This window comes from Zootoca vivipara, chromosome 10 (assembly GCF_965207765.1).
Source record: "Zootoca vivipara chromosome 10, rZooViv2.hap1.1, whole genome shotgun sequence".
NCBI classification, from domain to species: Eukaryota; Metazoa; Chordata; class Lepidosauria; order Squamata; family Lacertidae; genus Zootoca; species Zootoca vivipara.
In genome coordinates this window covers 29,833,948-29,851,485 of record NC_142593.1, presented here as the reverse complement: position 1 = coordinate 29,851,485, position 17,538 = coordinate 29,833,948, and the positions used below count along the sequence as shown (strand labels likewise).

The following is a 17,538-nucleotide window of genomic DNA, read 5'->3' as shown; positions in this document are numbered from 1 at the left end:
TACAACTCCCATGATCCCTAGCTAACAGGGCCAGTGGTCAGGGATCATGGGAGCTGTAGTTTCAAAACATCTGGAGAGCCAAAGTTGCCTATGCCTGCTTTAGTACGTAGGAAGGTGCTTCTGCTTAGGAGAAAGTTACCATGGCTTCCTGACTTTCTAAGCCCTATCTGGAGATGCTAGCAATTGAATCCAGGACCTCCTGCACAAAAAGCATTGTCATTGAGCTTCCTAGTTATGGCAGAGAGAGACTCTTTGCAGGTGCAGGTGCTTATATGCTGTATGTTAGAAGAAGTAGTTGTAGCTATCAAAATTCCTAATTTGACATAACTGTCAGAAGTAAAGGAATGCTGTCATATTTTGTATCTCTCTGGTCACCCTTTTTGCTTTCTCTGAATGTCGTCCTTTTAAAAGGCGTTAAAAATAGTGCCGATGCCATTGGCACAGACCATCATGACACAGCCTGTCTTTTCAGACACATTTTACTCAGATCAAAGCTGAAGTCCACAATATATACATACTTCAAGAAATTCTAAATATGCACACTCAAGATAAATTTTGTATCCGTTAGTTTTAACATCCTACCATAGGTCTTTGACCAGTGCTTCAGAATCCACAGGTGGGTTGCAGCAAAGCTATTACTGCCATTTAACCCTCAGCGAAGCCTCCTCACATTGGCCTGGTCTGGTCCAGCCTTGCTCTCACCTTCCCACTCCCTGGTGGGAACATGCTGTTTAGCTTGGAAGGGGGCTATTCATCTTATTTCTGTAATTTCATTGAATCACAGAGAGTTGTGAGAGCAGTGGCAGACTTTGAGCTTTAAAATTTCAGCAGTGCCCCTTGTGATGTCAAAATTTGCCACCACTCACACACAAACACACACTCCAACACACAAACACTCCAGTCTGGAAAGGAATTCCTGTTTCTACAGTTTTATTGCTAGATTTCTTGAGGAATTTACCCTGGTAGTAAGGCTTCTTGGGTTCAATCATGGCAGGGCTTTTCTTTTCTTTTTACTCCCATGCTAAAGTGCATGAATAGGGATTGTACTGCTGCTACTTGCAACCCAATTCTTCTTGTGCTCTTCTTTGGGAGTAACTTTCCCTGGGTTCAGCCATGGACGGAGCTTTACTCTCAAATAAGTTTGGTTTTTTGCAATTTGGTTTTATTTAATTGCTTTTTTAAAGGAATTGTAAAATGCCAAGATTTTGCAAACTAAAGCAATAAACTTTCATTTTTTGGAAGTACAGTTATATGTTACTGCCTACTCCAATTCAGGACACGACAATGGCTGCTTCTGGCTCCTCGGCCAGCATAAAAGCCTGGGCACCCCAAAGCGCCCCCCCCTAGCCCTGCGTGTGGGCGTGCACCTCAATTCAGGCGCTGGAAAGGGCTGCATTCCTTCTCCCATCCTCTGGCTGGAGCGTTGCAGAGGCTCTGGCACCTTGCTGCGCTGCCCTTCCCTCTCTGGCCAGCTGGGCCGGTGCCTTGGCTCTGACGTGTCTGAGAGCCCTCTCTCCACCCCACTCCATTCCTCATTCCCTCCTCCTGACCCACTGCTAGTGCTGTCACTGGGCGAAGTGCTGGTCAGGATGACTGGGGGGAGGGTCACTGTAAGGAGTCCCCCTGACAGTTACTTTAGTGTGGGAGAATCTGAGGAGTAGTTTCTTCAAACATCGTCGTCCTACAAAGGGGCAACAAAAAACAGCTGCTGCCTATATTGGCCTCTGGGGATGATGACTCTTTCCAAGAATTTTTGTTCATTTTTATTTCAGCAGGTTGGCATTAGAAGGGGGCAAGAGCACAGAGGGGTGAATTAAAATGTAGAGAAGGTGACACAAGCTGGAAGAAAGGGAGCAGAGTGAAAAGGAATGTAAGATGAAGACAAAAAGTCAGTACTAGCAAGTTAAAGTAGAATACGGTGAGAAAAAGAATGGGTAGAAATTCAAGAAGGAAGAGAGAAGGAAAGAAGGTGGTGAAAGTTATAGGAAGTGATAGAAAGGCATAGATAGTGATGTTGACCTGCCCTCTTACTCAATTTCAACCACAAGCTTCACTGAAGAGAAAACCACCGGAAATCAAAGAGGATACAACTACTAGAAGAGTTCAAAAGTTTTACCAATAATTGTAGCTATAGAAAAGGTTAGTGCTGGTATGCAAAATCTGACTTTTTTTCTAAGGGGAAAAATGGTTTGGAGCAAGTAGGAACCTTAGTTACTCATGACCCTTGCCAAAAATTGTGGCTGCCAATTCATCCCTGTCTTCTTTCCCTTCTGGGATGATGGAGATTGCTCAACTGCAACTGTGGAAGCTCTGCCTTGCTATTGTAGAGGGTGGGGAATAGAAGCAGTGAGCATTCTTGTTTCAGTAACTGCTTGCCGAAGTGCCTAAAGGCTCTACCATGGAGCAGTGACTGAATTTGCCCCACTACCTTTCTTTCAGCTGAAGAATGTATGCTTTAGCCAGTGGTAAAGGTAAAGTGACCCCTGACCATTAGGTCCAGTCGTGACCGACTCTGGGGTTGCGCGCTCATCTGGTATGCTGCTGCATTTAGAGTGCTGACAAGCAGTAACTGGAGAAACTTCTGTTTCACTTTCCATGTGTCTGATGTCAGCACACCTGCCATGGCCCTGAACACATTTTTGAGAGGGTGTGTGACCAGGCAGCCCCCCCCCCAGTCTACCTCATTGTGCCCAGCCACAGCTCTGCGCTCAGGCCAGTCTGACCGGGTTGGGAGGAGTGGAGGAGAGGCAGCATGAGCTGCGTTGCCTCTCTACTGTGCGTGTCCAGCCACAGCTCCGCTCCTGGGTCAGGTCTGACCTGAGTAGGAGGAGAGTCGCTGCAGCGTTGCAGCCCCTTTCCTCAGCTGGGCAGTGCCACACAGGGATGCTGCCATGGTGCAAAAAATTGTGGGTGCACGTCCCCTTCATGGGGAATGTTGCGGGGGCTGGAGCACCCAGCCCCCCCCCCACACACCCAATGCCTATGGTGGTAGGTGACCCTGTGGCAATCAGGAAGGCAGTCTGGCTGAAGTAGGTGCTGGGAACATTTTTGCCTGTCCTTTTTGCTCTGTTTTCTATCTCATGGGGTGGTTAGTGGTAGATTGCCCTTTGTGGGGTGGGGGAAAAACAATCTGCATTTTTTCGCAAAGAGGCATATATACAGATTAGCAATAGTCCTGTTGCCTTTGGGGATCATGCATGAAATAAAACTTTATACAAAACATGCATGGTGTTGTACTGCTTCTGAGTAGTCATTGCTTGGGGAATTAATATTCTACCATATCCTTGGTCATGTATGTAAATATTTTAACTGAGCCATAGAGATACTACATCCAAACCATAGTTCAACCATCAAATCTGATCCTTGGACTTGCATGCTGATTCCTTCCCTCGCAAACTGCAGCTTGCCCACTTTGGATGTGGTAATAAACTGGCTGCCACAGATCAGAAAGTTGGGAAGGGAATCTGCCCCCCTTGCACACGTTAGTACCCTTTCCAGTACACTGAGTACAAGGACAAGAATATATCTGCAAAACAAATGGGAAGTAATTGGACAAACAAATATTTGAAAATAATATTTAAAGTGGTGTTTCAACTTCTTTGTTTAAATGCCCTTCCTCACCTGCCTAGGGCATGCCACTGCTTGCTAACATCCTTCTGAAGTAATTTAGTGAGGAAGAAATGAAGGTTGCTCAGCATAGCTGCCAAGTTTTCGCTTTTCTCGCGAGGAAGCCTATTCAGCATAAGGGAAAATCCCTATAAAAAAGGGATAACTTGGCAGCTATGTTGCTCAGCAAGAACTGAAGATTTTCAAATACTGTATGCACTATTTACTTTTGTGAATACATTTTAACTTGATGGCTATTAATCTTTTTCTTTTCTTTTTTGAGATATTTATATCTTTTGTTACCTGCTGACAACTTATTTATTCTCCCAAGCCTTTGCTGTCAATTAATACCAGTCTTTACTTAATTTGTTTGCTTTGGATTTTACTGTTTTTTTTATTATTGCATAGGTGTCTATTTTACTGTAATTTTTGTACAGCACTTCACAATTTTTAAGTGAAAAGTGGTATAAAAACGTTTAAAAATAAACCTTTGCTGTAAATTGACTATGCCCTTCCTCAGTAGTTGCTGTGTTTAAAATTATGGTGTTAAATGTAGAATGTTTTATTGCAGTACCAGGGGAAGGCAGCTGTAGGTTACTACTGTATATCAAACCTGCAGAACTCCTTCTGGCCCTTCCTGCATATTTCTCTCTCTCTTCTTGATGACTATTGGTTATATTACTATACAGTATTATGAACTGGGAATCGTTACTGTTGACTCTGTAGTTCTTTCCCAGTCCTGCTTTCCAGAGCAACGTGAGAAAAGAACAGTAGGCAAGCACATGTTTGCTAATGAAACAGGAAATCTGCTGTACTTTTTCATAACAGAAAACCACTTTCTGGAAATTGGAAATACTGTAGGAACCCCTAAAAAATAGGAGTTTGTGTCTGGCTAACTAGTACTCAGAATAGAGCTTGAAATCAATCAACTAGTTAGTCATGACTAACTCAAATCTTTTGATTTCAGTGAGTCTCAGAGTATGACTTAATTGCATATAACTCAGAGCCTCTTTGTGTAAACAGTTTCCATAATTCCTAACCATTGGCTATGATGGCTGGGGCTTATTCGAATTATAGTTCAGAACAGCTGGAGGGCACCAGGTTTGTGAAAGCTGGTTAAGATTCTGTCTCTTCCCTCTCCCTCGCCCCCCCCCCCCATTAGTTGTTGGATTCGTCTTGTGCAGAGGATTTGATTAATAATTACTATAAACCAAACAACATCTATTCAGTTATTGAACTTGCATATTCCTCATGTGGGTCCCCGCCACATCTTTTTTTTTCAAGCAGTGGAACTGCTAATAACCCGTGTCTGTCTGGTGTGTAACTAGACTTGTCACATAACAGGTCTAGCTAATTCAGATAGTGGGTGTGTCAGAATACATACTATGTTGTAAATATTTAAAGGTACCGTAATTGACATTTCCCCAATGGCTCTCATGTCACCCAAACTACCGTAATGATGCTGTGGGCCAGAGATTTCTTGATTTCAGGCAAAATGCCATGCTGCTGGGGGCATCTGGCCAACAACAGGAAACACTGTACTGGCTTCCCATCTTCTACTGAGCCCAGTATCAAGGTTCTTATATTGATATACAAAGCCTGGAACAGCATAGGTCCTGGGTACCTGAGCATAGCTGCCAAGTTTTCCCTTTTCTCGCGAGGAAGCCTATTCAGCATAAGGGAATTTCCCTTAAAAAAAGGGAGAACTTGGCAGCTATGTACCTGAGGGACCACCTGAACCCTCATGTTCCAGCTCAGTCACTGAGATAGTCTCCCAGGGTGTTGCTTGTCATCCCCTGAGTTGACGAGGCTCATTTGACAACAGTAAGGAACCTAGCCTTTTGTTTCACCAACCCATTAATGTGAAACGCTCTGCTAACAGAGATTCAGCAGGTGCCTCCTGTTTCAATTTTTTAAACACCTGCTGAATACTTACCTATTCCATCAGGCTTATGCAGGCAATCAACAGTACATCTTTCCAGAATAGTTATCTGATTTCTAATTTTAACATTTTCATTGTATGGATTTATGTACAGTTGTGAACCATGATTTTTTTAAATGAATTACTGATATATAAATATTTTTATAAATTAAAAAAGTTACAATATACAGTAGAAGTGAGTATTCTGGTTAATGCATGTGCATACATGGGTACAGGCAATATGCAAAACAAAAGTTAACTTTTTAGAAGGTGAGGTTGAAGTACTGTTTCAATATAAAACCCAAAGCATTCATTAGAAGATGAATAAATGAAAAGTGTTTACACTTGGAACATGATGTAAAAGTTTATCTTGGGAGCCAAAGCTAAGCATCTCAGAGAAATCTTTCAGGGCTTGTTGATCACATCACCAGAGTGATGTTTAGGGCACACATACAGTGTGTGTGTGTGTGTGTGTGTGATTTTTTTTTCCTCCTCCGGAAGGAGAAGGTAAAGGTAGCAGAAAGTTATCCAGAAACCAGCAGGTGTATAACTACTTAAAGCAAGCTAACATGCTAGTGCAAGTCTGGGTTTATTGTGTAATGCCAGAGTCAGTAAAATTTATCTTAACTATTAACTTGATCAAAGCATATTAAGATGATTTTATGTGCTATTTAAAGGTACATAAATGTTAGAGTGAAAATATGCTGAGAAGGTTAAAGAAATATGCTACATATAAAATAAAACAGTAAGGTGTTACTTATAAATATTTAAATAAATATTGAAACGTGTTTTTTAAAAAACAACTACGGTAGTTTTGTTGATACATTATTGATATTTTTACTCTTAATACTGCCATGTTGTTGTTATTTATTAAATTTGTATACCACCCTTCATCTGAAGAACACAGGGCAGTTAACAACATAAAAATACTAAATGAAAACACAAAATAAATAATAAAAAGAAAGCAATAAACCCACTACCACAAGCACATTAAAAAGGCAATAGAATGGTTGAAGATAAATGTTTTCCCCAGGCGCCTAAAGATATTCTTAATTCTTAACCAAGCTCAAGGTTGTCTGAACTAGCCAGGTGTTTAACTGATAATCAACCAGTCAGTCTATCATTTGAAAAATAAGACTTTAGAGCTGTCTTGCCCCCAAATGGCAACTAGACGTTCTGTTTTGATGACTGTAACCTTGGTTTAAGAAGCCATTTGGCCCCTAGCTTATATATTTGACTTTCTAACACTGTTTTTAAGACTATGTTGTGCGGATGCCTGATGATCGTCTTCCAAAGCAACTACTCTATTCCAAACTTAAAAATGGAAAGCGTAATGCTGGTGGTCAACAAAAGAGGTTTAAAGACTGTCTCAAGGCAAGTCTTAAAAAATGTAGTATAAACACTGACAACTGGGAAATCCTGGCCTGTGAGTGCTCCAGTTGGAGAACAGCCTTTACCAAAGGTGTCATGGGCTTTGAAGAAACTCTATCTCAGGATGCAAGGGAGAAACGTGCTAAGAGGAAGGCACGCTTGGCAAATCCACACTGTGATCAACTCCCGCCTGGAAACCAATGTCCTCACTGCGGAACGATGTGTGGATCCAGAATTGGCCTCCACAGTCACTTATGGACCCATTGTTAAAACCGTGTTTATGGAAGACAATCTTACTCGGCTACGAGTGATCGAAGAAGAAGAAGAAGAAGAAGAAGAAGAAGAAGAAGAAGAAGAAGAAGAAGAAGAAAGGTCAAAACCAGCACTTTATATTGGGCCCCAAAACTAATTGGCAGCCAGGCCAGGATTGGCTTTATATGCTCAAAGGTAGCATCTTTCCACCTCACTTTGTACCGGATTTTCTGTGAAAGAAAAAAAGGGTGCAAGTCTCTTCTGCTTCTTCAAAGCTCAGCATAAAAGACGAGGTTGTAGCATCCATCCCTCAAATTATTTACATGGAGCTGAGGCTGTGGGAAGGAGAATAGTTCTTAGCTACATGACATAGTAAGAGACCTTCCAGAAAATAATAGGGTCGGTCCAGAGTTGGGTTTTTCTATGCTAGGTTTCCATTGCGAACATCTACTGTGTGGATTTCCCAGAAAATTTTCTACAAATAATTCTCTGCCCTTAAATTCTGTTATAGCATGTTTATTTGACATATTTAATAATAAAAAGTATGCTATATTTTATGTGCCGTATATATTAAATAATTATTCTAACAGCCGAAAATAATTGAAATTGAAGTAGTGTGGTTTTTAATTATTTCAAAGTTTTATTTATAAATTACTTTTAATGGACTAGTTGTAACAAAATATTTATATCCATATGACACATATTTGGATCCATAATCAAGCATCATGATGCCCCACGGCAAAAACTGGATTTCCTAAGAGGAAGGGTATTTCCTAAAATAAAAAGCGAAAGGTATGGTAGTGCTAGTGAGTTTTTTTAAATTACCTATTATGAAGTATGGGCACAAAGATATGTGAGCTTTTGTGTATATTCCCTAAACTCAAATGGTGGTTATATATTTACTAGTGGTACCAGTGCTTCCTGGAAAATTGGGGTGGGGGGATACAGCAGTGAAAATTTTCTACGCCATGTAGCAGGGTAGTGCTCTCTATCGCTCTGCGTGTATGTGTGTATATTAATTAGATATATCTTTTTTTTTAAATGATATTTATTCATTTTTTCCCATCACCAAACCTGAACATTGTTCTTCATGCTTGTATACATATACATATACATACATATACATATACATTTATGTTTGTTTGTTACAATTTTTCGTATCGTATTTCTAATCCTCCTTTCCCAGAGAAAAAAAGGGAAAGGAGGGGGGGAAAGAAAAGAAAAAAGAAAAGAAAGTAAATTTTATCTTTGGACTTCCTGTTATCTCCATCAGCATACTCTCCTCTTTTTGTCGCAGAGTGTATATTCAATCCATGCTATCTCTGTTTTTACATATCGTTTGACACTCCTATTTCTTAAGGAAACTGATTTCTGCAAATCCAAACAGATTTTTTTCCCTTTTTTACTCAAACGCTATCATAGAAATTTTGTTCTCAGTATATTTTCTAACATATTTCTTGTACCTGTCCCATTTTTAAAGAAATTATTCTTTAACCTTTCCTCTCAAACTGTTTGTTAACTGTGCCATTTCGGCAAACTCTTGAAGTTTATTTTGCCAATCTATAATTTTTGGAGCTTCTTTTTCTTTCCATCCTTTGGCAATAACAATATGAGCCGCTGCTTAGATATATCTTTCTAGCAGATCTTAATACTTTTATTGGATTCTTATCTGTCTAGGATTGGGCTGTTAGCTTGTGATCCAGTGTATATTTGCTTGGAAGGAATTTGCATTGAAGGCAGGGGGACTTGTTTCTGAATAAAAGAATGTTTAGGATTATGTTTTAAGTTTTAGGAAAAACTGTCACAAGACCAATATTATTTTGTAGCTTTCCAGCACTGTTGTATTATTTTGATGTCTCAGAAATGAAGCTGCCCCTCACTTCCCTCAACACCCCCCCCCCAAAAAAATAATAATAATAACTTTGCTTACCACAGAAAGTTTCAAAGGCTGGCATTTCAGTGTATATCCTGTTTTCTAGAGAAGTGTGTTATCTACAGGAGTTTCCTGAGGATATTTGCTAGAACAGTGTGCTGCCATGTTTGCAAAGTATAACCTACTTCCATGGTCTATTCTACTTTTCCAATCAATTTTTAGCCAAAATTATCCCAAGGCATGCTTGCATGAGTAATGTAAGAAAATAAAAACACAACAGGATTCTATTTTATTATATAGAGAATGTCTCAGGACCACAATATCGCAAGGACTGCCTCTCCCCATGTATACTGAGCTGGACCTTGCAATCCTCATCTGAGGCTCTTCCTCCATGAGAAGTCTGGAGGGTGGCAAAAACGCTTTGGTGAGCACAAGAACACCAATTGGATTCCACCCAATAGAGGAAGTCTGTTCCATAGCCTCTGGGTCATTTCTTCATTGAACTCTCTGTTCTTTAAGTTGAACTCCATTTTGGACAATCTTTTAGTAGGTTTTGTGTACTCCTTGCATCCTGTGGAGAAATGAGGCATGGAGTACATTTGATTAACAAAGCCCAAAAACATTGCATGGAGCTGTGTGTGTGACAGACACACAGTCAATGCCTGTGTTAAATCATATTAACTTGCTTGGTATCAATCTGTTTAAGATTCCAGCTGTCTTCATTTATTATTCCATGTAATGAGGCTCCACGCTATGAAAGGGTCATGGGGCTTTGCTGCTTGCTCCTGCCCCAGCCAGCTTAAGTAAAGTCAACTTCCACAGCACACATTTAGGTATTCTCTGGATTGTCTCCAAACTTAATGCCCCCTCTCTGTAGATTCTGCTTTGCTTATGCTTGCAGTGCTTCCTTTAGAGCAGGGGTCCCCAAACTAAGGCCCGGGGGCCTGATGCGGCCCAATCGCCTTCTAAATCCGGCCCACGGACGGTCCGGGAATCAGCATGTTTTTACATGAGTAGAATGTGTCCTTTTATTTAAAATGCATCTCTGGGTTATTTGTGGGGCCTGCCTGCTGTTTTTACATGAGTAGAATGTCCTTTTATTTAAAATGCATCTCTGGGTCATTTGTGGGGCATAGGAATTCATTCATATTTTTTTCAACATATAGTCCGGCCCCCCACAAGGTCTGAGGGACAGTGGACCGGCCCCCTGCTGAAAAAGTTTGCTGACCCCTGCTTTAGAGGCTTCCCCCCAGACTTTGACTGCCTTGGGCACACTATCCACATGCAGAAGCCAAGTAACGGAAACTTTGCCTAGAACAAGTCTTTAATGAATGCAGAGGACTTCAGTAAAAGTCATACATGGAAGTTTTGTTAAGTTTTCTAGAATTGTGTCTTTTTTGCAACTCTTTTGCAACTGACCATGGGAGCATAGAAATTCATTGGAAGTTTGACTTACTGTGGGAGCAGCCACCACAGGCCTTCTGTAGAGCTTGTAACTGAGCCCCTTCATTTTTATAAATGTTTATCTTTGCTCCAGACTATGCTGTGATGGTTCATGGCTGATAGTTGTGGGGTTGTTGTTTTTTTAACCCAGATGTCTATATCCACATGCTTTTCACTTTATTCAGTTGGTTGAAGCTTACATGCAGCATTTTTATGCTTTGTGTTCCAGATGGTATCATGGGAAGCTTGACAGAACAATTGCAGAAGAACGCCTTCGGCAAGCAGGGAAACCTGGAAGTTATCTTATCCGAGAGAGTGATCGAAGGCCCGGATCATTTGTGCTTTCATTTCTTAGTAAAACCAATGTTGTTAATCACTTTAGGTGAGTGTTGATTTAATATTGTTGAAAAAGCTGTTTAAAGATGTATGCCTAAAGTATGGGTTTTGAAGCTTAGCAGGTGTCTGTGAATGAGTTGGAGTGAGAGACTCTTTTTCCTCCCCCCCAAAATTCAAAGTGGCATCATCATCGACTGAATTGGCATTTTCTTCTTTCAGAAGACACTTTACGTATTGATTATCCAGGAAGTCCTTTATGTGACAGAATTCTGGGCACATGTTCTATTCATGCAGGGTACAGGCCAGGTCCATTGGGCCCAGTTTGTGTTCCTGCTGCAAAAAACTGAAGATTTGTCCTGGAACATTCCCCTGCAATTCAGATAAGATTGCATTAGCTTGTAATTCATCCTTTGTTATATTTCCTATTACTCTGCTCCAACACCGTTCCTTGCTATAAATCACCCCCTTTTCCATTCCATTCCTCGCCATTCATCATTCACAATACTTAAGAGAACAGGACTAAAAGGTAGAGTTGTGGAGAGCTGCTTCCTTGGTGAAATGCTGTAGTAGCCTGACTTATTTCCATTTGGCTGGTGGCTTTCTGTGTGGCGTGCAGTTGCCTTTTCCTCTGCAGAGGGGGAATGTATGTCTGGAGTATGCAAGGTAGATACAAGTGGCATTCTAAGCAATGGTGGCTTTCTAAACTGTATAGTCTTGACTTGAAAGCATGGAGAGAACCAGGCAGGGTTGCTGTTGCTGCTTGGAAACTGGCAGCTGCCAAGACATTGACCATGTGCTCCACAGCTGTCATTTCTCTCTCTGCCTTGAATGTAGCTTTGTTTAACAAAAGTCTGAGTTTTGGAGATGGTGCTCACAGCTTTTCATTCCCCACCTTCCAGAGAAGCAGAGGGCTAAGTTGATCTGCAGCTTGATAGCTTTCTTATAGCTCTTAAAGGCTGGAAAAGAGGACAAAGACTCACCTGCCTGCTTACAGCTGTTCTTACCACTCTAGGTAGCCAGCATTGACTGATTTGTTCAGTATTATATACCTGCCATCCCCTTACATCTGCAGATCAATAGGGATTGGCATGGATTCTAAATAACATAGTTCAAAAACTACAGTCGCTTGGCTCCTTGATGAATACAGTTGCCTCGCACCACAAACAGGCAAATTGGAAACTGCTCTAGATATAGTGTTTAAATTAGGTTTTTAGGCTTTATTTTATAAAATTGTGCATGGAGCTCTCTAAAATAGTAGTCAAAATTTATCTGAGCCCCCCCCCTCCGGCGGCATTTATTTCAAGCATATTTGTGACTTGAATGAAACATATTCTTTATTACATGAAAAGTGAATCTTTGGCTGGCTAGATGTTGCTGTACTATAACTCCCATTGTCTCTAACCATTGACCATGCTACCGGTAGCAGGGGCTGATGGGAGCTGGAGAACAACATTTGGAGAGCCACAGATTCCAATCCATATTTTATACAATGGAGGTTTGTTCAAATAAGGCTTGGGAATGTTAGGAAGGGGGGTGGTTTCTCTTTTGTTCTATTAAGTACAGATAGCACACCGAATTGCTGTCAGTGTGAATATGTATACATCCCTTAACTTCCTAAAAAACAGTCAGTTTTATATTTATTCTTTCAAGTTTTTTAAAAAACTTAACATTCCAGAAAGACTGAAATACCAAAGTATATATTTTTGAATTTATTCATGCTATAATTCATAATATTTTCTACTAATGTAGGTCATAATCTTTCTTAACAGGATTATTGCAATGTGTGGTGACTATTATATTGGCGGGAGACGGTTTTCTTCACTTTCTGACCTAATAGGTTATTACAGCCATGTATCTTGTTTGCTTAAGGGGGAAAAATTGTTGTTTCCTGTAGCACCTCCCGAGGTATGTACTTTTTCTTTTTAAAGCAAATGTTTCTGTGCTCCTATTAAAATCATCTTTACAGAAATACTATTTTAATTTGGAAATGTGCAATGAGTTAGATATTTGTGGATGGATAACTGGATACTACAGTATATAGATCCATCCAAATCTATATATTGGTATTCAATCGTAGAAGAGATTATTTATTTAGAAACTTAGACTTTGCTGTATTAGAGAAATAATTTGATACTGTGACATACACTGTATGGTTGAAAAATACAATTGGATACTTGGTTCAGAAACCTCTGAAACAAATCCGCTTGCCTTTCTTCCTCCGTGTATGAAAGCAGGAAGCAGAGGAGGAAAGTTTTCATCCTGCTGGGTTCCAAATAGCATGGGGGGATCAGCTCCCATCCCTTCCCCCAACCCTCTCTCTCTGAGAGAGAAGGTAAGCACTATAGAGCAAAGAACAACATTTATCTAAGTTTTCAGCATGATTAAAGCTCAGGGTCTTCATCTTTTCTTCCCACCCTGGTGGGAAATGATGAGACAAAAGGATGGAAAAGCCCACCCTGCCTGATCTTAAAAGAAGAGAAGAGAAAGCCTTGTGTTGGTAGAAGACCCCTCTGATCTTACTGTTTGCTTATGAGTGCTTTGAGCACATTGACCACAAGTGGAAAATTGGAAATGGAAGTGATGGTAGATCTCATTGATCTCATTTAATAGGTTGAATCTAGATCAGGCATCCCCAAACTGTGGCCCTCCAGATGTTTTGGCCTACAACTCCCATGATCCCTAGCTAACAGGACCAGTGGTCGGGGAAGATGGGAATTGTAGTCCAAAACATCTGGAGGGCCGAAGTTTGAGGATGCCTGATCTAGATTTTCCATAGGTGAAATTCTACCCTTGGGATGCTCTGCTGGATGAGGGGGGAACAACAACATTTCTGCCAATTTCTCCATCCATCCCTTGTGCCCCCCTGAACAACCTCTATGGAGGGTCAGGGATGCTTCAGAACAGTGTGGGAGGTAGCACCAGGGGGAATTAGTAAAAATAATATCATCTCCTAAACCAACGAAGCCTTTCAAATTGTGAAAATTAGCCTGAATCCAACCTATACCACTGATACGGGACCTCAAGTTTGAATAAAAATAAGTAATGATAAAAAAAAATATATGGTAGTAGCAATATAGTACGTTCTGCTTACTTTCTAAGGGCAGAACAGTTTTGCCATAAAGCTAGTGCTTATGCCACACTCACACAAAACTAATTCATGTTAGTATCTTAACACAAATAGTGACAATATTTCATCTGTTCAAGTTATGGCATAATCTAGAAAGCTACTTAGTGTACTCAAACTTAAAACTAAATCCATTTTTAATTAACTTGAAATAAAGAGACTTCTGTTCCACTCTGATCCATATTTTGTACTTATTATTGCTCAATAAGCAGTTAGTCTAAATATTTGACTAAATATTGTGACTTTAAAAAGCATCCAGGCATTGGCCTACTGGATCTAATTGTGTTATTAGAGGTAATCAGCGGTCTAGGGAGATCCTATTTTGCTGCAAAATATGATCTAGTTAGTATAGTGGATATTTTACCTTGAAATCATATTGCTCACATTGCAGTCCAGATTTTAAGTCCTGCATCACAGGAGAACATCTTTGTTTTTTATAGCCAGTGGAGGACCGCAGGAGAGTCCGAGCCATTCTGCCATACACTAAAGTGCCAGAAACAGATGAAATAAGGTATATTTCATAAGAATTACAAATCCTACGTGGGGTGAAATTATTTATTTGTACAAAATATTGATATACCACTAAAGAAAGAAAAATGAGTGAGAAGGGTGAAGGAAAAGGCAAAATCTTAGTTACATCATTCTTGTAATGACCAGCTGGAATAGAAAAATGTGGAGTGAAAGCAAAAGTTGCAGATTTTAAAGTAGAGCCAGTGGAGATATATTACAGTTCTCTCTCCCCCTCACCTGTAGTGGAAGGAAAGACTGCTGATAGATGATTCAGTAGGGTCAGGAAGACAGATTAAAAACAAATACTTCAATAGTACATACCGTGTTTCCCCCCTTTTAAGCCGTAGTCATAATATAAGCCAGGGCAGGATTTTTAAACTTTGTAAAATTTAAGACATACCCCGAAAATAAGCCATAGGTCGGCGCCCAGCAGCGCCGCGCAGAGTGCTGGATCGAGGAGCCAGTCTGCAGGGTCAGCGTCCAGCAGCGCCGTGCTGGATTGAGGAGGTGGTGTTCCGTGTGGCGCTGCTGGGCGCCGACCCTGCAGGCCACTTCCTCGATCCAGTGCTCAGCACAGCACTGATCGGCGCCGACCCGGCAGGCCGCCGGATCCACTCTGCTGTAAAAAGCAGAATAGCAATGGCGGCGGCAGCAGCAGCAATTAAAGGAAAGCTGAAGAACCTGAGTGAAAACGAGGAAGAAAGTATTTAGACGAACTGGATGAAAAGAGAGCAAAAGCGGCCGCCGCCCACGCCATTTCCCCTCTTTGATTTTTTTCAAGGCGATCGAACGAAGCAATGCGGGAGCCTGATTGGCCTCGGATCGAGGCAGACCGCAGGGAAACCGCAGGGGGGGGGAGCCGGGAAGCGGCATTCAGCGTCCGGCTGCAACTCTGCACCTACAGAAGCGAGGTTTCTGCAAGGCATCCAACATGGAAGGGCGAGTAGGGAGGCTGGAGGAGATGGGGGCGAGGATTGTGGCCCTGGTGCAGAGCGCACGTCGCCGGCACGCTGGGTCCTTTCCCTTTGGTGAGTGCTGGCCGGCGGCTCCCGGGCCCAAGGTTCTGCCTAGCGCCGGGGCTCCTGAGAAGCCTTGCGAGGGAGGAAAGGAGGTGAAGCCGAAGCCACTTCCACCGCCTCCCCCTCCCCCTCCCCCTCCCCCTCCCCCTCCTCCTCCCCCTTTGCCATCGCTGCCTCTTCTCCTCGCTGCAGCGTCTCCCGCTCCCGGGTCCCGCACACTGAAGCGCGGGCGGATGGAGGTTCACTCTGCACAGGATTGGGCTGCCCTATTGCCTTTAACCCTCTTGCGGGGCTGGAGGGAGGAAGCAATGCACAAAAGGAGGCGCAGGCATTTGATCCGACTGTGCGGTTTGGTTTGGGGATCTGCCGTTTGGGTCAGTTAACTTTCGTCCCCTCGCTCGCGCACAGTGCCATCCTGCGCATTCAGTGGCGCGCTTTACCCCCAGGGGAAATGTGTGCGGCGGCGGCAGCAGCAGCAGGATCGCAGCCGAAAGCTGGTCTCTGGCTGTCAGAGCCCCGCTGAACTCCACGGGGCTTTCTTCTGAGTTAGGAGCCATAGGATCGCGCTGCAAGTGGCTGGGACTCTGCAGCCTCCTCTGTTGTGCATTTAGAAGGAAACGCAGCAGCAGAAGCGGCACGTCTTTATTTTTTGGGGCCATCTGATCCGGGCGTTTTTTAAAAAAATAAATCGAATAAATGTAGATTGCTGTACCATACTTAATAAAAAAATAAGACATCCCCTAAAAATAAGCCATAGTGTGTTTTTTTAAGGAAAAATAAATATAAGACGGTGTCTTAAAAAAGGGGAAACACGGTACCACACAATATGGTGATACTTGCCACTTTATATGGCTTTTTAGAAGGATTGGACAAATTCATGGAGGATAGGTCTACAAAAGTCTTACCAGTCAGGATAATTAAATGGGGTCTTGAATCTAAAGCATGCCCTGTTGATTGCTACCATGCCTTGCATGTTAGTGTCTAGATTTTTATAGTTTAGGGCGCTTGTATGTAGTAGTAAAACATACATCCTGTGGTTAAAAACAAAGAATCTGTGGTACTGTAGAGACTAGAAAAACCTACTGTGACAGAAGCTTTTGTAGGGTTTGTAAAATGCATGAAATGCTTTCCTTGCTTTGTGTGTGTGTGTGTGTATACATATATCTATATAGATGCATACATGATTTCAGAATAATGGTACTAATAAATAATGGGCTCAAAAGGCTGTTAAATTAAATGGGTAGCAATAGATGTGCCACACTTTGTATAGCTACAGATATATAAATTTGGCTTTGCATACAAATGTGCCACACCTGCTGCTGCCTCTTAATATTTCCTGGTTTTGTTTTGTTTTGCCTTGCCTCTCTACATGTGCATTGATAAACCTGCCAATTAAGAGTAACATTTCATGCATTTGGCAAAATGCCTGTAGTCGACAAAAGCTGAAGTGGCAACTAATTTGCTTGTGTTTAAGATTCCGTAGTACTTTTTAAAGTCTGTAGATGACTACTGCTGGGAGAAAATGCTGAACTATATATTATCCAACAAGTATGTTCCTTTCATTTTTACTGATATCAGGTTCACAGATAAAACAGTCTATGTAGGGACCAATATATTTGTGGCTCTTGTTTTTTTGTGTGTTTATTATTTTTTAAAAAGCAGTCATAATCAATTGACCATTTGAAATAAAAGTTTCCAGCCTGGTTTAGTTAGTTGGGATTTCTCCCTTCATCTGAAACAAGCAGTTCTTTGAAGATAAATGGAGACAGAGGGAATGTCAATAACAGAAAACCTCTTCCTTCACTACTCCCTCATTTTCTCCAGTAGTTTCCAGAAAATTTAGCAGTTTCCTTGCCTCAGTAGAAAGAGAGAGCACTCAAAAGTTCTCCTGAGTTGTTGAAGCAGTTATATTTAGGTATTCACTTCCATTTTGTGTTCAAGGCAATTAAATGATTTGTAAGTTCAAGTTAAGTCATGACTCAAAGTTCTGGCTCAGTCAAGAAAACTTCTCTGAACTGGTTTCGGTGTTTGGTTTCACATTGAGTTTGATTCTATGCCTAAGAATATGGTGATGTTCTGGTAT

At 41.5% G+C, this 17,538-nt stretch overlaps 1 protein-coding gene across 1 annotated transcript in view; it reads left to right on the top strand.

The window, feature by feature from the left end:
• RASA1 (RAS p21 protein activator 1) overlaps positions 1-17,538 on the top strand; it is a 51,032-nt gene that overhangs the window by 1,415 nt on the left and 32,079 nt on the right. The window contains exons 2-4 of the mRNA XM_035099549.3: positions 10,696-10,848; positions 12,572-12,707; positions 14,367-14,437. Of these exons, the coding sequence (XP_034955440.2) occupies positions 10,696-10,848; positions 12,572-12,707; positions 14,367-14,437 (360 nt within the window). The remainder of the gene's footprint in view (positions 1-10,695; positions 10,849-12,571; positions 12,708-14,366; positions 14,438-17,538) is intronic.